Source organism: Ranitomeya variabilis, chromosome 8, assembly GCF_051348905.1.
Source record: "Ranitomeya variabilis isolate aRanVar5 chromosome 8, aRanVar5.hap1, whole genome shotgun sequence".
In the NCBI taxonomy this organism is placed as follows: Eukaryota; Metazoa; Chordata; class Amphibia; order Anura; family Dendrobatidae; genus Ranitomeya; species Ranitomeya variabilis.
The window spans coordinates 2,955,035-2,981,466 of NC_135239.1; the positions used below are offsets into that span (position 1 = coordinate 2,955,035).

The 26,432-nt window shown below is 50.2% G+C and overlaps 1 protein-coding gene across 1 annotated transcript in view; it reads right to left on the bottom strand.

Moving 5' to 3' along the window:
• Positions 1 to 26,432, bottom strand: part of LOC143787589 (vitamin D3 hydroxylase-associated protein-like) — a 225,711-nt gene that overhangs the window by 23,457 nt on the left and 175,822 nt on the right. The window contains exons 7-10 of the mRNA XM_077276477.1: positions 14,495 to 14,619; positions 4,897 to 5,022; positions 4,708 to 4,805; positions 4,435 to 4,534 (exon numbers count right to left, since the gene is read on the bottom strand). Of these exons, the coding sequence (XP_077132592.1) occupies positions 4,435 to 4,534; positions 4,708 to 4,805; positions 4,897 to 5,022; positions 14,495 to 14,619 (449 nt within the window). The remainder of the gene's footprint in view (positions 1 to 4,434; positions 4,535 to 4,707; positions 4,806 to 4,896; positions 5,023 to 14,494; positions 14,620 to 26,432) is intronic.

The window sequence follows — 26,432 nt, forward strand, 5'->3', positions numbered from 1 at the left end:
GCGGTATAGAAGTGATAGGTAACATTCACCAGCGGGGAGCACCAGGTGCGGTATAGAAGTGATAGGTAATATTCACCAGTGGGGAGCACCAGGAGCGGTATAGAAGTGATAGGTAACATTCACCAGTGGGGAGCACCAGGAGAGGTATAGAAGTGATAGGTAACATTCACCAGTGGGGAGCACCAGGAGAGGTATAGAAGTGATAGGCGACATTCACCAGCGGGGAGCACCAGGAGCGGTATAGAAGTGATAGGTAATATTCACCAGCGGGGAGCACCAGGAGCGGTATAGAAGTGATAGGTAACATTCACCAGCGGGGAGCACCAGGAGACGTATAGAAGTGATAGGTGACATACACCAGCGGGGAGCACCAGGAGAGGTATAGAAATGATAGGTGACATTCACCAGCGGGGAGCACCAGGAGAGGTATAGAAGTGATAGGTGACATTCACCAGCGGGGAGCACCAGGAGAGATATAGAAGTGATAGGTGACATACACCAGTGGGGAGCACCAGGAGACGTATAGAAGTGATAGGTGACATTCACCAGCGGGGAGCACCAGGAGAGGTATAGAAGTGATAGGTGACATACACCAGTGGGGAACACCAGGAGAGGTATAGAAGTGATAGGTAACATTCACCAGTGGGGAACACCAGGAGAGGTATAGAAGTGATAGGTAACATTCACCAGTGGGGAGCACCAGGAGATGTATAGAAGTGATAGGTGACAATCACCAGCGGGGAGCACCAGGAGAGGTATAGAAGTGATAGGTAACATTCACCAGCGGGGAGCACCAGGAGACGTATAGAAGTGATAGGTAATATTCACCAGCGGGGAGCACCAGGAGAGGTACAGAAGTGATAGGTGACATTCACCAGCGGGGAGCACCAGGAGAGGTATAGAAGTGATAGGTGACATACACCAGTGGGGAGCACCAGGAGAGGTATAGAAATGATAGGTGACATTCACCAGCGGGGAGCACCAGGAGACGTATAGAAGTGATAGGTAACATTCACCAGCGGGGAGCACCAGGAGCGGTATAGAAGTGATAGGTGACATACACCAGCGGGGAGCACCAGGAGTGGTATAGAAGAGATCAGTGACACTCACCAGCAGGGCGCACCAGGAGCGGTATCGAAGTGATAGGTGACATTCACCAGCGGGGAGCACCAGGAGAGGTATAGAAGTGATAGGTGACATACACCAGTGGGGAACACCAGGAGCAGTATAGAAGTGATAGGTAACATACACCAGTGGGGAGCACCAGGAGAGGTATAGAAGTGATAGGTGACATTCACCAGTGGGGAGCACCAGGAGCGGTATAGAAGTGATAGGTGACATTCACCAGCGGGGAGCACCAGGAGCGGTATAGAAGTGATAGGTGACATTCACCAACAGGGCGCACCAGGAGCGGTATAGAAGTGATAGGTGACAATCACCAGTGGGGAGCACCAGGAGAGGTATAGAAGTGATAGGTGACATTCACCAGTGGGGAGCACCAGGAGAGGTATAGAAGTGATAGGTAACATTCACCAGCGGGGAGCACCAGGATTGGTATAGAAGAGATCAGTGACACTCACCAGCAGGGCGCACCAGGAGCGGTATAGAAGTGATAGGTAACATACACCAGTGGGGAGCACCAGGAGAGGTATAGAAGTGATAGGTTACATTCACCAGCGGGGAGCACCAGGAGAGGTATAGAAGTGATAGGTAATATTCACCAGTGGGGAACACCAGGAGCATTATAGAAGTGATAGGTAACATACACCAGTGGGGAGCACCAGGAGAGGTATAGAAGTGATAGGTTACATTCACCAGCGGGGAGCACCAGGAGCATTATAGAAGTGATAGGTAACATACACCAGTGGGGAGCACCAGGAGAGGTATAGAAGTGATAGGTTACATTCACCAGCGGGGAGCACCAGGAGCGGTATAGAAGTGATAGGTAACATTCACCAGCGGGGAGCACCAGGAGAGGTATAGAAGTGATAGGTAACATTCACCAGCAGGGCGCACCAGGAGCGGTATAGAAGTGATAGGTAATATTCACCAGTGGGGAACACCAGGAGCGGTATAGAAGTGATAGGTGACATTCACCAGCGGGGAGCACCAGGAGACGTATAGAAGTGATAGGTAACATACACCAGTGGGGAGCACCAGGAGCGGTATAGAAGTGATAGGTAACATTCACAAGTGGGGAGCACCAGGAGCGGTATAGAAGTGATAGGTAACATTCATCAGTGGGGAGCACCAGGAGAGGTATAGAAGTGATAGGTAACATTCACCAGCGGGGAGCACCAGGAGAGGTATAGAAGTGATAGGTAACATTCACCAGCGGGGAGCACCAGGAGCGGTATAGAAGTGATAGGTAACATACACCAGCGGGGAGCACCAGGAGCGGTATAGAAGTGATAGGTAACATTCACCAGCGGGGAGCACCAGGAGCTGTATAGAAGTGATAGGTAACATACACCAGCGGGGAGCACCAGGAGACGTATAGAAGTGATAGGTAACATTCACCAGCGGGGAGCACCAGGAGACGTATAGAAGTGATAGGTAACATTCACCATCGGGGAGCACCAGGAGCGGTATAGAAGTGATAGGTAACATTCACCAGCGGGGAGTACCAGGAGAGGTATAGAAGTGATAGGTAACATTCATCAGTGGGGAGCACCAGGAGAGGTATAGCAGTAATAGGTAACATTCACCAGGAGCGGTATAGAAGTGATAGGTAACATTCACCAGTGGGGAGCACCAGGAGCGGTATAGAAGTGATAGGTAACATTCACAAGTGGGGAGCACCAGGAGCGGTATAGAAGTGATAGGTAACATTCATCAGTGGGGAGCACCAGGAGAGGTATAGAAGTGATAGGTAACATTCACCAGCGGGGAGCACCAGGAGAGGTATAGAAGTGATAGGTAACATTCACCAGCGGGGAGCACCAGGAGCATTATAGAAGTGACAGGTGACATACACCAGCGGGGAGCACCAGGAGCATTATAGAAGTGATAGGTAACATTCACCAGTGGGGAGCACCAGGAGAGGTATAGAAGTGATAGGTAACATTCATCAGTGGGGAGCACCAGGAGAGGTATAGAAGTGATAGGTAACATTCACCAGCGGGGAGCACCAGGAGCGGTATAGAAGTGATAGGTAACATTCATCAGTGGGGAGCACCAGGAGACGTATAGAAGTGATAGGTAACATTCACCAGCGGGGAGCACCAGGAGACGTATAGAATTGATAGGTAACATTCACAAGTGGGGAGCACCAGGAGCGGTATAGAAGTGATAGGTAACATTCATCAGTGGGGAGCACCAGGAGAGGTATAGCAGTAATAGGTAACATTCACCAGTGGGGAGCACCAGGAGAGGTATAGAAGTGATAGGTGACATTCACCAGCGGGGAGCACCAGGAGAGGTATAGAAGTGATAGGTAACATTCACCAGCGGGGAGCACCAGGAGCATTATAGAAGTGACAGGTGACATACACCAGCGGGGAGCACCAGGAGCGGTATAGAAGTGATAGGTGACATACACCAGTGGGGAGCACCAGGAGAGGTATAGAAGTGATAGGTAACATTCATCAGTGGGGAGCACCAGGAGACGTATAGAAGTGATAGGCGACATTCACCAGCGGGGAGCACCAGGAGAGGTATAGAAGTGATAGGTGACATTCACCAGCGGGGAGCACCAGGAGAGGTATAGAAGTGATAGGTGACATTCACCAGCGGGGAGCACCAGGAGACGTATAGAAGTGGTAGGTAACATTCACCAGCGGGGAGCACCAGGAGAGGTATAGAAGTGATAGGCGACATTCACCAGCGGGGAGCACCAGGAGAGGTATAGAAGTGATAGGTAACATTCACCAGCGGGGAGCACCAGGAGACGTATAGAAGTGATAGGTAACATTCACCAGCGGGGAGCACCAGGAGACGTATAGAAGTGATAGGTAACATTCACCAGCGGGGAGCACCAGGAGAGGTATAGAAGTGATAGGTAACATTCACCAGCGGGGAGCACCAGGAGACGTATAGAAGTGATAGGTAACATACACCAGCGGGGAGCACCAGGAGAGGTATAGAAGTGATAGGTAACATTCACCAGCGGGGAGAACCAGGAGAGGTATAGAAGTGATCGGTGACATTCACCAGCGGGGAGCACCAGGAGCGGTATAGAAGTGATAGGTAACATTCACCAGCGGGGAGCACCAGGAGAGGTATAGAAGTGATAGGTAACATTCACCAGCGGGGAGCACCAGGAGCGGTATAGAAGTGATAGGTAACATTCACCAGTGGGGAGCACCAGGAGCGGTATAGAAGTGATAGGTAACATACACCAGTGGGGAGCACCAGGAGAGGTATAGAAGTGATAGGTAACATTCACCAGCGGGGAGCACCAGGAGCGGTAAAGGAATGATCAGTGACACTCACTAGTGGCCTGACTAAGACGGACAGCAAGCTCTTCAGCCATGACGGGCAGCTGTAGGTTGTGACCTGGGTCCTCAGGTTTTCATCCACTCGGTCTCCTTTGCTAGGAATAAAGCAACACTGTTCGTTTCACTGCCTTTCACGTACAGCAGTCTCGATATCTTGCAATTTGTCAGCTTCTCTTCAGTTAGCCGTTAAAAGGTATCAACCACTGAGGACTCAAGTCTACATATTTTTCACGTACAGACCATTCACTTCAGTATCTGAAATACTTACAAGTTATCCAGGAATGTTGAGCCTCCATCAGCCAGTAGTCCCCTCATGGCTAGTCCAAACAGCGATGATTCCACCAGTGGCGGCTTGAACGGCACCAGCTGCAAAAGAAAGTTACAGATGGCAGATAAGATGTGGCCCATCAAAGGTCACAGAGAATCAAATTGTGGCTCAAAACTAGTGACTACAAACCTTGTGTCCAGCCTTCTCCAGGAGGGCCTTGGTCTGCAGAACAGCACGTCTCATAGATGGCGTGGCCATGGTGGAGCCGTCTGTTTCATAGTATCCAATGCACAGAGGCCGAGCACTGAAGAAAACCTGAAGAAAACAAGTGTCCTTCTAACCTCTGCCTGCTGTCACCGAATAGGAACATTCATTGATCGTAAGCATGTATGAAAGTGTGTGGGGGGGAGTGGTTAGGGGGAGTGTGAAGGAGAAAATGGCTAATGAAATCAATTATTAAACCTTATATAAGTCAGTTCAGATATGGTGTAGCAAGATGGAGTCCATTTCCTGATCAGCAGCACACTGGAAGGAACTTTTGGAATGTGAAGACGTCGCTGGGTATTGGACTGGACTGAATACCATATATGGAAGTGAAGTTGGAAACGAAGTTTGAATGAACCAATCAGAGTGACACTAACTATTCAGAAGTTGTGCGACCTCCCCCATTTCCTGTTTTTAGTATCTTCCTTTGTTCAGAATAAAGCAGTTGTGAGTAAGCCATTGTTGAGAGAGGCAGTGTGTATAGTCTCTGTGAATCTGATGCATTCTTGGCCTCTAAGTGCGGAGTATTAGGGAACGTGGACAGATTGGGGTCAGTAGAGAGAGTATTAGGGAACGTGGACAGATTGGGGTCTGTACAGTGAGTATTATGGAACGTGGACAGATTAGCATCAGTAGGGAGAGTATTAGGGAACGTGGACAGATTTTGGTCAGTACGGGAAGTATTATGGAATGTGGACAGATTAGGGTCAGTAGAGAGAGTATTAGGGAACATGGACAGATTAGGGTCAGTAGGGGGAGTATTAGGGAACGTGGACAGATTAGCATCAGTAGGGGGAGTATTAGGGAACGTGGACAGATTAGAGTCAATAGGGAGAGTATTAGGAAACGTGGCCAGATTAGGGTCAGAAGGGGGAGTGTTAGGGTACTGTCACACAGTGGCACTTTGGTCGCTACGACGGTACGATCCGTGACGTTCCAGCGATATCCATACGATATCGCTGTGTCTGACACGCAGCAGCGATCAGGGACCCTGCTGAGAATCGTACGTCGTAGCAGATCGTTTGGAACTTTCTTTCGTCGCTGGATCTCCCGCTGTCATCACTGGATCGTTGTGTGTGACAGCGATCCAGCGATGCGTTCGCTTGTAACCAGGGTAAACATCGGGTTACTAAGCGCAGGGCCGCGCTTAGTAACCCGATGTTTACCCTGGTTACCATCGTAAATGTAAAAAAAAAAAAAAACGTACATACTCACATTCCGGTGTCCTTCAGGTCCCTTGCCGTCTGCTTCCCGCTCTGACTGACTCCCGGCCGTAAGGCAGTACAGAGCACAGCGGTGATGTCACCGCTGTGATCTGCTTTCACTTTACGGCGGCACTCAGTCAGAGCGGGAAGCAGACGGCAAGGGACCTGAAGGACACCGGAATGTGAGTATGTACGGTTTGTTTGTTTTTACTTTTACGCTGGTAACCACGGTAAACATCGGGTTACTAAGCGCGGCCCTGCGATTAGTAACCCGATGTTTACCCTGGTTACCCGGGGCCTTCGGCATCGTTGGTCGCTGGAGAGCGGTCTGTGTGACAGCTCTCCAGCGACCACACAACGACTTACCAACGATCACGGCCAGGTCGTATCGCTGGTCGTGATCGTTGGAAAGTTGCAGAGTGTGACAGTACCCTTAGGGAACGTGGACAGATTAGGGTCAGTAGGGAGAGTATTAGGAAGTGTGGACAGATTTTGGTCAGCGTGGTGAATATTAGAGAACGTAGACAGATTAGGATCAGTAGGGGGAGAATTAAGGAATGTGGACAGATTAGGGTCAGTAACGAGAGTATTATGGAATGTGGATAGATTAGGGTCAGTAGGGAGAGCATTAGGGAACGTTCTCTCATTAGGATTATTAGGGGGGGTATTAGGGAATGTGGACAGATTAGGGTCAGTAGGGGGAGTATTAGAGAACGTGGACAGATTAGGGTCAGTAAGAGGAGTATTAGGGAACATGGACAGATTAGCATCAATAGGGAGAGTATTAGGGAACGTGGACAGATTAGCATCAATAGGGAGAGTATTAGGGAACGTGGACAGATTAGGGTCAGTAGGGGGAGTATTAGGGAACATGGACAGATTAGGGTCAGTAGGGGGAGTATTAGGGAACATGGACAGATTAGCATCAATAGGGAGAGTATTAGGGAACGTGGACAGATTAGGGTCAGTAGGGTGAGTTTTAGGGAACGTGGACAGAATACGGTTAGTACGGAGAGTATTAGGGAATGTAGACAGACTAGGGTCAGTAGAGAGAGTATTATGGAAGTGTCATGCTCGCGCCCAGACTGGTTGACGCGGGGGTGTGGCCCCACTGGACCACAGACCAAACTTCCCTGGAAGGGGCGTAACTAAGTAGCTTCCTAGGTGTTCGCTGGAACCTCTGATGGTGAGCTCAGGCTTGTGCGGCAGGAAGCTACCAGGTACCACTCCAGGGTGGTGTCTGGCTGTGGTTGCTGATCCCACCGGGGAACGGAACATAGACAGGCAAGCGGGCATGGCTGGCACTCTGGCAGACTGGCGGGCATGGCTGGGACAAAGGCAGGCGGACGGGTACAACAGAGACATTGGCAGGCGGGCACGGCTGGCTCTCTGGCAGGCAGGTATGGGTACTAGAGAGACACTGGCAGGACAGGAGGACAAGGCTGGTACACTGGAAGAACCGGTAGGTACCGGTCTGCAGGCAGGTATGTAAAACAGGTAAGAACCAGTTCAGACAGGAGGACTTAAGAATAGGTAGAGAAAGACCGCAAGAGCGGATGCAGAGCGAAAGCACAGGAGCTAGAGCCAAGAACAGAAATGCTGGAGGCAAAGCCAAGAGCAGGAAGTGTAGCCAAGTGTGGAATTGTGGAGGCGGAGCAAAATCTGGAGGCGGAGCCAAGTGCAGAAACGCAGGAGGCGGAGCCAAGAGCTGGAGCCGGAGCCGAGTGCAGAAACGCAAGAGGCAGAGCCAAGAGCTGGAGAAGTAGAACCGCAAGGAGTGGAGTCAGGTAGAACCGCAAGGAGCGGAGCAAGGTAGAGCCACAAGAAGCAGAGCCGCAGAGAGAGAGCTGAGCGGAGCCGCAGAGCAGGGTCACAGAGTGCACAGCTGAGAGCAGAGCAAAGTCAGAGTACAGAGCAAAGTGCAGAGCAAAGCTACAGAGAGCAGAGCTGAGAGCAAAGCCACAGAGTGCAGAGCTGAGAGCAGAGCAAGACACAGTGCAGAGCAAGGAGCAAAGCAAGGTCGCAGAGAGCAGAGCAAGACACAGAGAATGCACAGCAGGGAAAGGAAACGAAGGCAGGGATATAAATGGACACAGGAACAGGATTAGGCTAAGACAAAGTCAGGAACAGGACAAGGCACAGAGACATGGACACGACGCACCTCTGGGTGGCTACACAGGACACAGACCAGGGTACAACGCCCCCCTGGGTGACGGACATGAGAGTAAAAGAGACAGGGCCTGGCACCTCAGCAGCTAAGAACTGACTGAGGGAGTAAGTTGCACAGGCCCCCACTAATGGGTGGGGATCTCTTAAATACAGGAAGCCTCATGGCAATTGGCCAGGGACACCTTAGCAAGGTGCACACAGTCTCAATAAGACACAGGAGTTGCCGGCGCCGCCCCCCTATGCACACAGACAGAGCATGCACAGAGCAAACAGCAGACATGAGGCACACAGCATGGAGCTGGCAGCAGAGAGAAGTCACAACAAAGCCCAGAGAAGTAAGTGAGTTTCAGTGTAATACAGGTGGGGGATGGGAGGCCATGCAGTGATGCCAGCAGGGTTGTTACAGTACCCCCCTTTACCACCCCTCTTCTTCAAGCTCGTCAGGATGATTTGCAGAAGAAGAATAGGTTCACACACAGTCCAGGCCAACATGACATCTTCAGGGTAGAATAAGGCAGGAGGGTCACCAGGTATCTCAGAAAACAAAGTCTCTTGGTGCTCAACAGGGTTAGCTTCCACAATGAGCTGGGCCACCTCCTCCAGGTAGACAGGTAACAGGGACGTGAATGCTGCGGTCTTAACATCTTCACCAGCCGGAAACTGGAAACCTTCTCATAGGATTCAACTTTTGCCCGACAGGTAGCAGAGATGTTCTTAGGTACGGAACACAAGAAAAGTAATTGGTGATGAGTGTGGAGAACAACACCTCCACCGGGTCAGAGAAAAATTGAGGTGAACAAACTTCTGTTTCGAAATCTTCACCAGTCGGTCACAAGGACGCTGAAGGTATCCACATAGGAACCATCTTCTGCCTGTTATCCAGAAGAAATCGTCCAAACGCCGGGGATGTTTCTAGGAACGGATTACAAGTAGAGTCATTGGAGATGTGTGGGGAGATCGTCACCGCTTCCCCATCTTTGGTGACATCAGCACACCTTGAATCGACGACTGTTTACTGGTGTAGTCGCTGGAGATGTGTGGAGACATCGTCACCATTTCCCCATCTTCGGTGACATCAGCACACCTTGACTCGATGACTAGCAGACCAGCTGAAGAAGATGATGACACTGCCAACTGTCTTTGACGCATGGGAACCAGACACTTCTCAAGACTGGGTAGATTCAAACGAAGCACTTTAGTGGAACTCTTGACCAGAGCAGATGGTAGAGTCCTTGTCTCAGAATGACCCATGGGCATAACAAACAGCATACGGAAAACAAACTTCTTCGTGTATAAGGCTCCAACTTGGAGCTGTAGTTGTCCTTGCAGGACTAGACTGCTCTTTAGCAGGGCTTGGCCATTGTCAGACAATGCCCACACTGGGTTCTGGAGCTGTAGAACGGAGACCATACACCGACTCCGTATGACAGGCGGCTTAAACACACCAAAACTCCCAGAAGGCAGAGAAACAGTCATTAACTTTGATGGAGAGGAAGTACTCTTGTCAGGGGCAGCCTCTCCTACTAGCCCAGGGTTTTGGAGTACAGGCTTCACAGGGCAGAAACCATCTGAATGTCCTTTACAACCACAGGGATACCGTATTTCAACCTCAGCACAAGATTTAGGCTGCAGATTTGCCAGCCCCCTTTTATTAGACCTCTTGGATCTTGCTCGGGTGGTTGCTTCGGCAGGTTGTGGAACAGGTGAGTCTTGGACGGTCATGGACGGAACTGACGGTTTACCCACAGATTTCTTTCATCTGGACCGTCTCTGTGAGCTTGGAAGGGAAGACTTTTCAGGACATGCAGTACTAGGCTTATCGAAGGCGTTACAGAAGGCCACCAGGAAGGCCGGCAGATTCGAGATGATGGGATCCCCTGCTTCCCAGAGGGGGTCGAGCCACATCAAAGCATCTCCTCTTAGGTAGGTCATTAAGAAACCTACTTTCAACCAGTCTGTGGGGAATTGGGGAGCATGCCACTTGAAATAATGCAAGCACCGCTCCAAGAACACACGACATTGCTTTGAATCCCCATCGTAGCATGGAGGATCTGCTGGTGCGGGTTCATCATTAGGAGCGCAGGCTTGAAGTCGATCAAACAACTCATTAGGGATGACAATTGGGGATGGAGCAGTGAAGGACTGGCTTTCAGACTGGGTAAACATTTTCCTCGGAGGCCAATACTGGCAAGAAGAGAGTTCATCTTGCTCCGAGAGCGAAGGCACATGGGACTCAGCGGGGACCATGGTCTGTGCAAACTGTCACGCTCGCGCCCAGACTGGTTGGCATGGGGGTGTGGCCCCACTGGACCACAGGCCAAACTTCCCTGGAAGTTGTGTAATGAAGTACCTTCCTAGGTGTTCGCTGGAGCCTCTGATGGTGAGGTCAGACTTGTGCAATAGGAAGCTACCAGGTACCACTCCAGGGTGGTGTCTGGCTGTGGCTGCTGATCCCACCGGGGAACGAAATAGACAGGCAAGCGGGCACGGCTGGCACTCTGGCAGACAGGCGGGCACGGCTGGGACACAGGCAGGCACAGCCGGCTCTCTGGTAGGCAGGCAGGTATGGCTGGCTCTCTGGCAGGACAGGCGGACAAGGCTGGTACACTGGAAGAACCGGTAGAGACCGGTCTGCAGGCAGGTATGTAAAACAGGTAAGAACCTGTTCAGACAGGAGGACTTAAGAATAGGTAGAGAAAGACCGCAAGAGCGGATGCAGAGCGAAAGCACAGGAGCTAGAGCCAAGAACAGAAATGCAGGAGGCGGAGCCAAGAGCAGGAGGCGGAGCTAAGCACATAAATGCTGGAGGTGGAGCCAAGCACAGAAACACAGGAGGAGGAGCCAAGAGCAGGAGGCGTAGCCAAGCGCGGAAATGTAGGAGGCAGAGACAAGTGCAGAGACACAGGAGGCGGAGCCAAGAGCTGGAGGCGGAGCCAAGTGCAGAAACGCAGGAGGCGGAGCCAAGAGCCGGAGCCAAGTGCAGAAACGCAGGAGGCGGAGCCAAGAGCAGGAGAAGTAGAACTACAAGGAGCGGAGCCAGGTAGAACCGCAAGGAGCGGAGCAAGGTAGAACTACAAGAAGCAGAGCCACAGAGCAAGCGCTGAGCGGAGCCACAGAGCAGGGCCACAGAGTGCTGAGCTGAGGGCAGAGCAAAGTCAGAGTACAGAGCAAAGTGCAGAGCAAAGCTACAGAGAGCAGAGCTGACAGCAAAGCCACAGAGTGCAGAGATGAGATCAGAGCAAAGTCAGAGTGCAGAGCAAGACTCAGAATGCAGAGCAAGGAGCAAAGCAAGGTCGCAGAGAGCAGAGCCGAAAGCAGAGCAAAGCAAGACACAGAGAATGCACAGCAGGGAAAGGAAACCAAGGCAGGGATATAAACGGACACAGGAACAGGACTAGGCTAAGACAAAGTCAGGAACAGGACAAGGCACAGAGACATGGTCACAAGCCAGGGTACGACGCACCTGTGGGTGGCTACAAAGGACACAGACCAGGGTACAACGCCCCCCTGGGTGGCTGACATGAGAGTAAGCGAGACAGGGCCTGGCACCTCAGCAGCTAAGAACTGACTGAGGGAGTAAGTTGCACAGGCCCCCACTGATGGGTGGGGATCTCTTAAATACAGGAAGCCTCATGGCGATTGGCCGGGGACACCTTAGCAAGGTGCACACAGTCTCAATAACACACAGGATTTGCCGGCGCCGCCCCCCTATGCACACAGACAGAGCATGCACAGAGCAAACAGCAGACATGAGGCACACAGCATGGAGCTGGCAGCAGAGAGAAGTCCCAACAAGGCCCGGAGAAGTGAGTGAGTTTGAGAGTAATGCAGGTGGGGGATGGGAGGCCATGCAGTGATGCCAGCAGGGTTGTTACAGGAAGGTGGACAGATTAGGGTCAGTAAGGTTACTGTCACACAGTGGCACTTTGGTCGCTACAACGGTACGATCCGTGACGTTCCAGCGATATAGTTACGATATCGCTGTGTCTGACACGCTACTGCGATCAGGGACCCCGCTGAGAATCGTACGTCGTAGCAGATCATTTGAAACTTTATTTCGTCGTCAAGTGTCCCGCTGTGGCGGCATGATCGCAGCGTGTAAGGCTACGTTCACATTTGCGTTGTGCGCCGCAGCGTCGGCGCCGCAACGCACAACGCAAACAAAAACGCAGCAAAACGCATGCACAACGCTGCGTTTTACGCCACATGCGTCCTTTTTTTTATTGATTTTGGACGCAGCAAAAATGCAACTTGCTGCGTCCTCTGCGCCCAGACGCGGGCGCCGCAGGGACGCATGCGGTGCAAAACGCAAGTGCGACGCATGTCCATGCGCCCCCATGTTAAATATAGGGGCGCATGACGCATGCGGCGACGCTACGGCGCCCGACGCTGCGGCGCCGACCGCAAATGTGAACGTAGCCAAGGTGTGCACGATATTCCCAATGTCTCGTATGACTTCTACATCGCAACTACGTCATGAAATTATCGCTCCAGCGCCGTGCATTGCAAAGTGTGACCGCAGTCTACGACGCTGGAGCGATAATCAAGCGACGCTGCAACGTCATGGATCGTGCCGTCGGAGTGATCAAAGTGCCACTGTGTGACAGTACCCTAAGGGAAGTATTAGGGAACATGGATAGATTAGTGTCAGTAGGGCGGGTATTAGGGAACGTGGACTTATTAGGATCAGAAGGGGGAGTATTAGGGAACGTGGACAGATAAGGGTCAGTACAGGGAATATTAGGGAACGTGGACAGATTAGGGTCAGTAGGGAGAGTTTTAGGGAACGTGGGCTCATTAGGGTCAGTTTTAGGGAACGTGGATTTATTAGGATCAATAAGGGGATTTTTCAGGAATTGATGGATAGGGGGTTGCGTCTCTGATTCTTACATTTGCCCTATAATAAGATAACTTTTAAGCGTTTTTGAAGCTTCTGTATGAAATTATGATAAAGCGATGACCGGGGAGAACTTGACAGATCTGACAAGACTTTTCCAGGCCTTCACAGAAGGAAGTCTGTGTATAATTTATTCTTCTAGGCAAATTGTCTCTTCAGAGAGGAAGAGGACTAGAACTCTACTGCCAGCTATTGGAAGTAGCAATCCTAACAGTCATTGTCGACCCTTTAACAAGCCTTGTGATATGACTTAGGATAAAAGCCAAACCACAAGCTGAATTTGCAGACACTGTGTTTCGGGGTACTGCCCCTCGTCAGTGCAAAGTGGAGATCTGGTTTGGCTGAGTGAGAGGCGTCTGACCGGGATCCAAGAAGTCTCGTTTCTCCTTGCGGAGAATGACATGTTAAACATGTCGAGGTGAGGAGACTAAGTCCGCGGCTTTACGTCTCCTCACCTCGACATGCTTAACACGTCACTCTCCACAAGGAGAAACGAGACTTCTTGGGTTCTTCTAGGCAAAATGGGACATTTGTGAGCTCTTTCAGGGGGCGAACCTTGTGTAGGGTTCACTTACTTATACTGAATTCGTCTTTGTAAATATTGGACCATCTGCACCATATGTGTGATAGGAAATAGGAGTTAGGGGTCAGTAGACTTTGGTGATTGGGGTTATACTACAAACACTTAATAAATAGATATAAATAAGAAATGTTCCGAGATACGGATTGGCGCTGCCGGACTGGATACTGGAGCGCGGGGTATGGACGGGGTCAGGAGTGGTCGCCCCTGTGGGGGGTTGTGTGGGGTGGGTGGAGAGACATCTGAGGTAACTTTGGTGCCCATGTTAAGTCGCTCTTCCCCGCTGTGCACTCGCTTTGTATGTGTCATCCTATTCATCAGGAGAAGACATGGCAATACAGGGTAAAGACACCAAGCTGAGGAATAGGGACTGGCCATGTGCACAGATTCCTGTCACCAAGGAGACAATGCAGCATGTCCCGCTACTGAGGAGTCACATGATCCCTCTCAGCCAGTCAGCAGTCTGCTGGAGGGCAACCATGTGACGCACCAGGGGGAGATGTTTCCTGGGTGCACCGCAGCATATTACAAGTCGCCATATCATGCCCATGTAGAATGCGCACATATAACACCAACAGCTGTGCTGCCAGACAATCTATGAAAAGAATGCTGGGAATAGTAGTTCCACTAACATACAATTTGCAAAAGTAATTCACCAATAAAACATCGTACCTCATCATTGAAGGGGATTGGAGGCACTGTGGGATCCAACTGGAACATGTCATCACACAGAACGGATCTCATGGTGGTCACCAGACTATCAACGTCTCGAGCAATCGGCCCAATCATTGCCATAACTGAGAAAAAGAAGACAAAGCAACTCAATCACACCTGGAATGGGGCTAAGGAACCTCAGAATTGCTTACTATGTAATAGCTCTCTGAAATCAACACTAGGTGGATCTGACAGAATACAGAGATACATGATAAGATCCTGTCTGCAGTCACCACTAGGGGGAGCTCCCTGTATACAGAGATACATGATAAGATCCTGTCTGCAGCCACCACTAGGGGGAGCTCCCTGTATACAGAGATACATGATAAGATCCTGTCTGCAGTCACCACTAGGGGGAGCTCCCTGTATACAGAGATACATGATAAGATCCTGTCTGCAGTCACCACTAGGGGGAGCTCCCTGTATACAGAGATACATGATAAGATCCTGTCTGCAGCCACCACTAGGGGGAGCTCCCTGTATACAGAGATACATGATAAGATCCTGTCTGCAGTCACCACTAGGGGGAGCTCCCTGTATACAGAGATACATGATAAGATCCTGTCTATAGTCACCACTAGGGGGAGCTCCCTGTATACAGAGATACATGATAAGATCCTGTCTGCAGCCACCACTAGGGGGAGCTCCCTGTATACAGAGATACATGATAAGATCCTGTCTGCAGCCACCACTAGGGGGAGCTCCCTGTATACAGAGATACATGATAAGATCCTGTCTGCAGCCTCCACTAGGGGGAGCTCCCTGTATACAGAGATACATGATAAGATCCTGTCTGCAGTCACCACTAGGGGGAGCTCCCTGTATACAGAGATACATGATAATATCCTGTCTGCAGTCACCACTAGGGGGAGCTCCCTGTATACAGAGATACATGATAAGATCCTGTCTGCAGCCACCACTAGGGAGAGCTCCCTGTATACAGAGATACATGATAAGATCCTGTCTGCAGTCACCACTAGGGGGAGCTCAATGTACACAGAGATACATGATAAGATCCTGTCTGCAGTCACCACTAGGGGGAGCTCCCTGTATACAGAGATACATTATAATATTCTGTCTGCAGTCACCACTAGGGGGAGCTCCCTGTATACAGAGATACATGATAAGGTCCTGTGTGCAGTCACCACTAGGGGGAGCTCCCTGTATACAGAGATACATGATAATATCCTGTCTGCAGTCACCACTAGGGGGAGCTCCCTGTATACAGAGATACATGATAAGATCCTGTCTGCAGCCACCACTAGGGGGAGCTCCCTGTATACAGAGATACATGATAAGATCCTGTCTGCAGCCACCACTAGGGGGAGCTCCCTGTATACAGAGATACATGATAAGATCCTGTCTGCAGTCACCACTAGGGGGAGCTCCCTGTATACAGAGATACATGATAAGATCCTGTCTGCAGCCACCACTAGGGGGAGCTCCCTGTATACAGAGATACATGATAAGATCCTGTCTGCAGTCACCACTAGGGGGAGCTCCCTGTATACAGAGATACATGATAAGATCCTGTCTGCAGTCACCACTAGGGGGAGCTCCCTGTATACAGAGATACATGATAAGATCCTGTCTGCAGTCACCACTAGGAGGAGCTCCCTGTATACAGAGATACATGATAAGATCCTGTCTGCAGCCACCACTAGGGGGAGCTCCCTGTATACAGAGATACATGATAAGATCCTGTCTGCAGCCACCACTAGGGGGAGCTCCCTGTATACAGAGATACATGATAAGATCCTGTCTGCAGCCACCACTAGAGGGAGCTCCCTGTATACAGAGATACATGATAAGATCCTGTCTGCAGCCACCACTAGGGGGAGCTCCCTGTATACAGAGATACATGATAAGATCCTGTCTGCAGCCACCACTAGGGGGAGCTCCCTGTATATAGAGATACATGATAAGATCCTGTCTGCAGTCACCACTAGGGGGAGCTCCCTGTATACAGAGATACATGATAAGATCCTGTCTGCAGTCACCACTAGGGGGAGCTCCCTGTATACAGAGATACATGATAAGATCCTGTCTGCAGGCACCACTAGGGGGAGCTCCCTGTATACAGAGATACATGATAAGATACTGTCTGCAGTCACCACTAGGGGGAGCTCCCTGTATACAGAGATACATGATAAGATCCTGTCTGCAGCCACCACTAGGGGGAGCTCCCTGTATACAGAGATACATGATAAGATCCTGTCTGCAGTCACCACTAGGGGGAGCTCCCTGTATACAGAGATACATGATAAGATCCTGTCTGCAGCCACCACTAGGGGGAGCTCCCTGTATACAGAGATACATGATAAGATCCTGTCTGCAGTCACCACTAGGGGGAGCTCCCTGTATACAGAGATACATGATAAGATCCTGTCTGCAGTCACCACTAGGGGGAGCTCCCTGTATACAGAGATACATGATAAGATCCTGTCTGCAGTCACCACTAGGAGGAGCTCCCTGTATACAGAGATACATGATAAGATCCTGTCTGCAGCCACCACTAGGGGGAGCTCCCTGTATACAGAGATACATGATAAGATCCTGTCTGCAGCCACCACTAGGGGGAGCTCCCTGTATACAGAGATACATGATAAGATCCTGTCTGCAGTCACCACTAGGGGGAGCTCCATGTATACAGAGATACATCATAAGATCCTGTCTGCAGTCACCACTAGGGGGAGCTCCCTGTATATAGAGATACATGATAAGATCCTGTCTGCAGACACCACTAGGAGGAGCTCCCTGTATACAGAGATACATGATAAGATCCTGTCTGCAGCCACCACTAGGGGGAGCTCCCTGTATACAGAGATACATGATAAGATCCTGTCTGCAGTCACCACTAGGGGGAGCTCCCTGTATACAGAGATACATGATAAGATCCTGTCTGCAGTCACCACTAGGGGGAGCTCCCTGTATACAGAGATACATGATAAGATCCTGTCTGCAGTCACCACTAGGGGGAGCTCCCTGTATACAGAGATACATGATAAGATCCTGTCTGCAGTCACCACTAGGGGGAGCTCCCTGTATACAGAGATACATGATAAGATCCTGTCTGCAGTCACCACTAGGGGGAGCTCCCTGTATACAGAGATACATGATAAGATCCTGTCTGCAGTCACCACTAGGGGGAGCTCCCTGTATACAGAGATACATGATAAGATCCTGTCTGCAGTCACCACTAGGGGGAGCTCCCTGTATACAGAGATACGTGATAAGATCCTGTCTGCAGCCACCACTAGAGGGAGCTACCTGTATACAGAGATACATAAGATTCTGTCTGCAGCCACTACTAGGGGGAGCTCCCTGTATACAGAGATACATGATAAGATCCTGTCTGCAGCCTCCACTAGGGGGAGCTCCCTGTATACAGAGATACATGATAAGATCCTGTCTGCAGCCACTACTAGGGGAAGCTCCCTGTATACAGAGATACATGATAAGATCCTGTCTGCAGCCACCACTAGGGGGAGCTCCCTGTATACAGAGATACATGATAAGATCCTGTCTGCAGCCACCACTAGGGGGAGCTCCCTGTATACAGAGATACATGATAAGATCCTGTCTGCAGTCACCACTAGGGGGAGCTCCCTGTATACAGAGATACATGATAAGATCCTGTCTGCAGCCACCACTAGGGGGAGCTCCCTGTATACAGAGATACATGATAAGATCCTGTCTGCAGCCACCACTAGGGGGAGCTCCCTGTATACAGAGATACATGATAAGATCCTGTCTGCAGCCACCACTAGGGGGAGCTCCCTGTATACAGAGATACATAATAAGATCCTGTCTGCAGCCACCACTAGGGGGAGCTCCCTGTATACAGACATACATGATAAGATCCTGTCTGCAGTCACCACTAGGGGGAGATCCCTGTATACAGAGATACATGATAAGATCCTGTCTGCAGCCACCACTAGGGGTGCTCCCTGTATACAGAGATACATGATAAGATCCTGTCTGCAGCCACCACTAGGGGGAGCTCCCTGTATACAGACATACATGATAAGATCCTGTCTGCAGTCACCACTAGGGGGAGCTCCCTGTATACAGAGATACATGATAAGATCCTGTCTGCAGCCACCACTAGGGGGAGCTCCCTGTATACAGAGATACATGATAAGATCCTGTCTGCAGTCACCACTAGGGGGAGCTCCCTGTATACAGAGATAAATGATAAGATCCTGTCTGCAGACACCACTAGGGGGAGCTCCCTGTATACAGAGATACATGATAAGATCCTGTCTGCAGCCACCACTAGGGGGAGCTCCCTGTATACAGAGATACATAATAAGATCCTGTCTGCAGTCACCACTAGGGGGAGCTCCCTGTATACAGAGATACATGATAAGATCCTGTCTGCAGTCACCACTAGGGGGAGCTCCCTGTATACAGAGATACATGATAAGATCCTGTCTGCAGTCACCAATAGGGGGAGCTCCCTGTATACAGACATAAGATCTTGTCTGCAGCTCCCACTAGGGGGAGCTCCCTGTATACAGAGATATATGATAAGATCCTGTCTGCAGTCACCACTAGGGGGAGCTCCCTGTATACAGAGATACATGATAAGATCCTGTCTGCAGCCACCACTAGGGGGAGCTCCTTGTATACAGAGATACATGATAAGATTCTGTCTTCAGTCACCACTAGGGGGAGCTCCCTGTATACAGAGATACATGATAAGATTCTGTCTGCAGTCACCACTAGGGGGAGCTCCCTGTATACAGAGATACATGATAAGATTCTGTCTGCAGTCACCACTAGGGGGAGCTCCCTGTATATAGAGATACATGATAAGATCCTGTCTGCAGTCACCACTAGGGGGAGCTCCCTGTATACAGAGATACATGATAAGATCCTGTCTGCAGTCACCACTAGGGGGAGCTCCCTGTATACAGAGATATATAAGATCCTGTCTGCAGTCACCACTAGGGGGAGCTCCCTGTATACAGAGATACATGATAAGATCCTGTCTGCAGTCACCAATAGGGGGAGCTCCCTGTATACAGAGATATATGATAAGATCCTGTCTGCAGTCACCAATAGGGGGAGCTCCCTGTATACAGAGATACATGATAAGATCCTGTCTGCAGCCTCCACTAGGGGGAGCACCCTGTATACAGAGATACATGATAAGATCCTGTCTGCAGTCACCACTAGGGGGAGCTCCCTGTATACAGAGATACATGATAAGATCCTGTCTGCAGCCACCACTAGGGGGAGCTCCCTGTATACAGAGATACATGATAAGATCCTGTCTACAGCCACCACTAGGGGGAGCTCCCTGTATACAGAGATACATGATAAGATCCTGTCTACAGCCACCACTAGGGGGAGCTCCCTGTATACAGAGATACATGATAAGATCCTGTCTACAGCCACCACTAGGGGGAGCTCCCTGTATACAGAGATACATGATAAGATCCTGTCTGCAGTAACCAATAGGGGGAGCTCCCTGTATACAGAGATACATGATAAGATCCTATCTGCAGTCACCACTAGGGGGAGCTCCCTGTATACAGAGATACATGATAAGATCCTGTCTGCAGCCACCACTAGGGGGAGCTCCCTGTATACAGAGATACATGATAAGATCCTGTCTGCAGTCACCACTAGGGGGAGCTCCCTGTATACAGAGATACATGATAAGATCCTGTCTGCAGTCACCACTAGGGGGAGCTCCCTGTATACAGAGATATATGATAAGATCCTGTCTGCAGTCACGAATAGGGGGAGCTTTCTGTATACAGATACGTGATAAGATCCTGTCTGCAGTCACCACTAGGGGGAGCTCCCTGTATACAGAGATACATGATAAGATCCTATCTGCAGTCACCACTAGGGGGAGCTCCCTGTATACAGAGATACATGATAAGATCCTATCTGCAGCCACCATTAGGGGGAGCTCCCTGTATACAGAGATATATGATAAGATCCTGTCTGCAGTCACCAATAGGGGGAGCTCCCTGTATACAGAGATACGTGATAAGATCCTGTCTGCAGTCACCACAAGGGGGAGCTCCCTGTATACAGAGATACGTGATAAGATCCTATCTGCAGCCACCACTAGAGGGAGCTCCCTGTATACAGAGATACGTGATAAGATCCTGTCTGCAGTCACCACTAGGGGGAGCTCCCTGTATACAGAGATACATGATAAGATCCTGTCTGCAGCCACCACTAGGGGGAGCTCCCTGTATACAGAGATACGTGATAAGATCCTATCTGCAGCCACCACTAGAGGGAGCTCCCTGTATACAGAGATACATGATAAGATCCTGTCTGCAGTCACCACTAGGGGGAGCTCCCTGTATACAGAGATACATGATAAGATCCTGTCTGCAGCCACCACTAGGGGGAGCTCCCTGTATACAGAGATACATGATAAGATCCTGTCTGCAGCCACCACTAGGGGGAGCTCCCTGTATACAGAGATACATGATAAGATCCTGTCTGCAGCCACCACTAGGGGGAGCTCCCTGTATACAGAGATACATAATAAGATCCTGTCTGCAGCCACCACTAGGGGGAGCTCCCTGTATACAGACATACATGATAAGATCCTGTCTGCAGTCACCACTAGGGGGAGCTCCCTGTATACAGAGATACATGATAAGATCCTGTCTGCAGCCACCACTAGGGGTGCTCCCTGTATACAGAGATACATGATAAGATCCTGTCTGCAGCCACCACTAGGGGGAGCTCCCTGTATACAGAGATAAATGATAAGATCCTGTCTGCAGACACCACTAGGGGGAGCTCCCTGTATACAGAGATACATGATAAGATCCTGTCTGCAGCCACCACTAGGGGGAGCTCCCTGTATACAGAGATACATGATAAGATCCTGTCTGCAGCCACCACTAGGGGGAGCTCCCTGTATACAGAGATACATGATAAGATCCTGTCTGCAGCCACCACTAGGGGTGCTCCCTGTATACAGAGATACATGATAAGATCCTGTCTGCAGCCACCACTAGGGGGAGCTCCCTGTATACAGAGATAAATGATAAGATCCTGTCTGCAGACACCACTAGGGGGAGCTCCCTGTATACAGAGATACATGATAAGATCCTGTCTGCAGCCACCACTAGGGGGAGCTCCCTGTATACAGAGATACATGATAAGATCCTGTCTGCAGTCACCACTAGGGGGAGCTCCCTGTATACAGAGATACATGATAAGATCCTGTCTGCAGTCACCAATAGGGGGAGCTCCCTGTATACAGACATAAGATCTTGTCTGCAGCTTCCACTAGGGGGAGCTCCCTGTATACAGAGATATATGATAAGATCCTGTCTGCAGTCACCACTAGGGGGAGCTCCCTGTATACAGAGATACATGATAAGATCCTGTCTGCAGCCACCACTAGGGGGAGCTCCATGTATACAGAGATACATGATAAGATTCTGTCTTCAGTCACCACTAGGGGGAGCTCCCTGTATATAGAGATACATGATAAGATCCTGTCTGCAGTCACCACTAGGGGGAGCTCCCTGTATACAGAGATACATGATAAGATCCTGTCTGCAGTCACCAATACGGGGAGCTCCCTGTATACAGACATAAGATCTTGTCTGCAGCCACCATTAGGGGGAGCTCCCTGTATACAGAGATATATAAGATCCTGTCTGCAGTCACCACTAGGGGGAGCTCCCTGTATACAGAGATACATGATAAGATCCTGTCTGCAGCGTCCACTAGGGGGAGCTCCCTGTATACAGAGATACATGATAAGATCCTGTCTGCAGTCACCACTAGGGGGAGCTCCCTGTATACAGAGATACATGATAAGATCCTGTCTGCAGCCACCACTAGGGGGAGCTCCCTGTATACAGAGATACATGATAAGATCCTGTCTGCAGTCACCACTAGGGGGAGCTCCCTGTATACAGAGATACATAATAAGATCCTGTCTGCAGCCACCACTAGGGGGAGCTCCCTGTATATAGAGATACATGATAAGATCCTGTCTGCAGTCACCACTAGGGGGAGCTCCCTGTATACAGAGATACATGATAAGATCCTGTCTGCAGCCACCACTAGGGGGAGCTCCCTGTATATAGAGATACATGATAAGATCCTGTCTGCAGTCACCACTAGGGGGAGCTCCCTGTATACAGAGATACATGATAAGATCCTGTCTGCAGTCACCAATACGGGGAGCTCCCTGTATACAGACATAAGATCTTGTCTGCAGCCACCATTAGGGGGAGCTCCCTGTATACAGAGATATATAAGATCCTGTCTGCAGTCACCACTAGGGGGAGCTCCCTGTATACAGAGATACATGATAAGATCCTGTCTGCAGCCTCCACTAGGGGGAGCTCCCTGTATACAGAGATACATGATAAGATCCTGTCTGCAGTCACCAATAGGGGGAGCTCCCTGTATACAGAGATATATGATAAGATCCTGTCTGCAGTCACCAATAGGGGGAGCTCCCTGTATACAGAGATACATGATAAGATCCTGTCTGCAGCCACCACTAGGGGGAGCTCCCTGTATACAGAGATACATGATAAGATCCTGTCTGCAGCCACCACTAGGGGGAGCTCCCTGTATACAGAGATACATGATAAGATCCTGTCTACAGCCACCACTAGGGGGAGCTCCCTGTATACAGAGATACATGATAAGATCCTGTCTACAGCCACCACTAGGGGGAGCTCCCTGTATACAGAGATACATGATAAGATCCTGTCTACAGCCACCACTAGGGGGAGCTCCCTGTATACAGAGATACATGATAAGATCCTGTCTGCAGTCACCAATAGGGGGAGCTCCCTGTATACAGAGATACATGATAAGATCCTATCTGCAGTCACCACTAGGGGGAGCTCCCTGTATACAGAGATACATGATAAGATCCTGTCTGCAGCCACCACTAGGGGGAGCTCCCTGTATACAGAGATACATGATAAGATCCTGTCTGCAGTCACCACTAGGGGGAGCTCCCTGTATACAGAGATACATGATAAGATCCTGTCTGCAGTCACCACTAGGGGGAGCTCCCTGTATACAGAGATACATGATAAGATCCTATCTGCAGTCACGAATAGGGGGAGCTCCCTGTATACAGATACGTGATAAGATCCTGTCTGCAGTCACCACTAGGGGGAGCTCCCTGTATACAGAGATACATGATAAGATCCTATCTGCAGTCACCACTAGGGGGAGCTCCCTGTATACAGAGATACGTCATAAGATCCTATCTGCAGCCACCATTAGGGGGAGCTCCCTGTATACAGAGATATATGATAAGATCCTGTCTGCAGTCACCAATAGGGGGAGCTCCCTGTATACAGAGATACGTGATAAGATCCTGTCTGCAGTCACCACAAGGGGAAGCTCCCTGTATACAGAGATACGTGATAAGATCCTATCTGCAGCCACCACTAGAGGGAGCTCCCTGTATACAGAGATACGTGATAAGATCCTGTCTGCAGTCACCACTAGGGGGAGCTCCCTGTATACAGAGATACATGATAAGATCCTGTCTGCAGCCACCACTAGGGGGAGCTCCCTGTATACAGAGATACGTGATAAGATCCTGTCTGCAGTCACCACAAGGGGGAGCTCCCTGTATACAGAGATACGTGATAAGATCCTATCTGCAGCCACCACTAGGGGGAGCTCCCTGTATACAGTGATACATGATAAGATCCTGTCTGCAGTCACCACAAGGGGGAGCTCCCTGTATACAGAGATACGTGATAAGATCCTGTCTGCAGTCACCAATAGGGGGAGCTCCCTGTATACAGAGATACATGATAAGATCCTGTCTGCAGTCACCACCAGGGGGAGATCCCTGTATACAGAGATACATGATAAGATCCTGTCTGCAGTCACCACTAGGGGAGCTCCCTGTATACAGAGATACATGATAAGATCCTGTCTGCAGTCACCACTAGGGGGAGCTCCCTGTATACAGAGATACATGATAAGATCCTGTCTATAGTCACCACTAGGGGGAGCTCCCTGTATACAGAGATACATGATAAGATCCTGTCTGCAGCCACCACTAGGGGGAGCTCCCTGTATACAGAGATACATGATAAGATCCTGTCTGCAGCCACCACTAGGGGGAGCTCCCTGTATACAGAGATACATGATAAGATCCTGTCTGCAGCCTCCACTAGGGGGAGCTCCCTGTATACAGAGATACATGATAAGATCCTGTCTGCAGTCACCACTAGGGGGAGCTCCCTGTATACAGAGATACATGATAATATCCTGTCTGCAGTCACCACTAGGGGGAGCTCCCTGTATACAGAGATACATGATAAGATCCTGTCTGCAGCCACCACTAGGGAGAGCTCCCTGTATACAGAGATACATGATAAGATCCTGTCTGCAGTCACCACTAGGGGGAGCTCCCTGTATACAGAGATACATGATAAGATCCTGTCTGCAGTCACCACTAGGGGGAGCTCCCTGTACACAGAGATACATGATAAGATCCTGTCTGCAGTCACCACTAGGGGGAGCTCCCTGTATACAGAGATACATTATAATATTCTGTCTGCAGTCACCACTAGGGGGAGCTCCCTGTATACAGAGATACATGATAAGGTCCTGTGTGCAGTCACCACTAGGGGGAGCTCCCTGTATACAGAGATGCATGATAATATCCTGTCTGCAGTCACCACTAGGGGGAGCTCCCTGTATACAGAGATACATGATAAGATCCTGTCTGCAGCCACCACTAGGGGGAGCTCCCTGTATACAGAGATACATGATAAGATCCTGTCTGCAGCCACCACTAGGGGGAGCTCCCTGTATACAGAGATACATGATAAGATCCTGTCTGCAGTCACCACTAGGGGGAGCTCCCTGTATACAGAGATACATGATAAGATCCTGTCTGCAGCCACCACTAGGGGGAGCTCCCTGTATACAGAGATACATGATAAGATCCTGTCTGCAGTCACCACTAGGGGGAGCTCCCTGTATACAGAGATACATGATAAGATCCTGTCTGCAGTCACCACTAGGGGGAGCTCCCTGTATACAGAGATACATGATAAGATCCTGTCTGCAGTCACCACTAGGAGGAGCTCCCTGTATACAGAGATACATGATAAGATCCTGTCTGCAGCCACCACTAGGGGGAGCTCCCTGTATACAGAGATACATGATAAGATCCTGTCTGCAGCCACCACTAGGGGGAGCTCCCTGTATACAGAGATACATGATAAGATCCTGTCTGCAGCCACCACTAGAGGGAGCTCCCTGTATACAGAGATACATGATAAGATCCTGTCTGCAGTCACCACTAGGGGGAGCTCCCTGTATACAGAGATACATGATAAGATCCTGTCTGCAGTCACCACTAGGGGGAGCTCCCTGTATACAGAGATACATGATAAGATCCTGTCTGCAGCCACCACTAGGGGGAGCTCCCTGTATACAGAGATACATGATAAGATCCTGTCTGCAGTCACCACTAGGGGGAGCTCCCTGTATACAGAGATACATGATAAGATCCTGTCTGCAGTCACCACTAGGGGGAGCTCCCTGTATACAGAGATACATGATAAGATCCTGTCTGCAGTCACCACTAGGGGGAGCTCCCTGTATACAGAGATACATGATAAGATCCTGTCTGCAGGCACCACTAGGGGGAGCTCCCTGTATACAGAGATACATGATAAGATCCTGTCTGCAGTCACCACTAGGAGGAGCTCCCTGTATACAGAGATACATGATAAGATCCTGTCTGCAGCCACCACTAGGGGGAGCTCCCTGTATACAGAGATACATGATAAGATCCTGTCTGCAGCCACCACTAGGGGGAGCTCCCTGTATACAGAGATACATGATAAGATCCTGTCTGCAGCCACCACTAGAGGGAGCTCCCTGTATACAG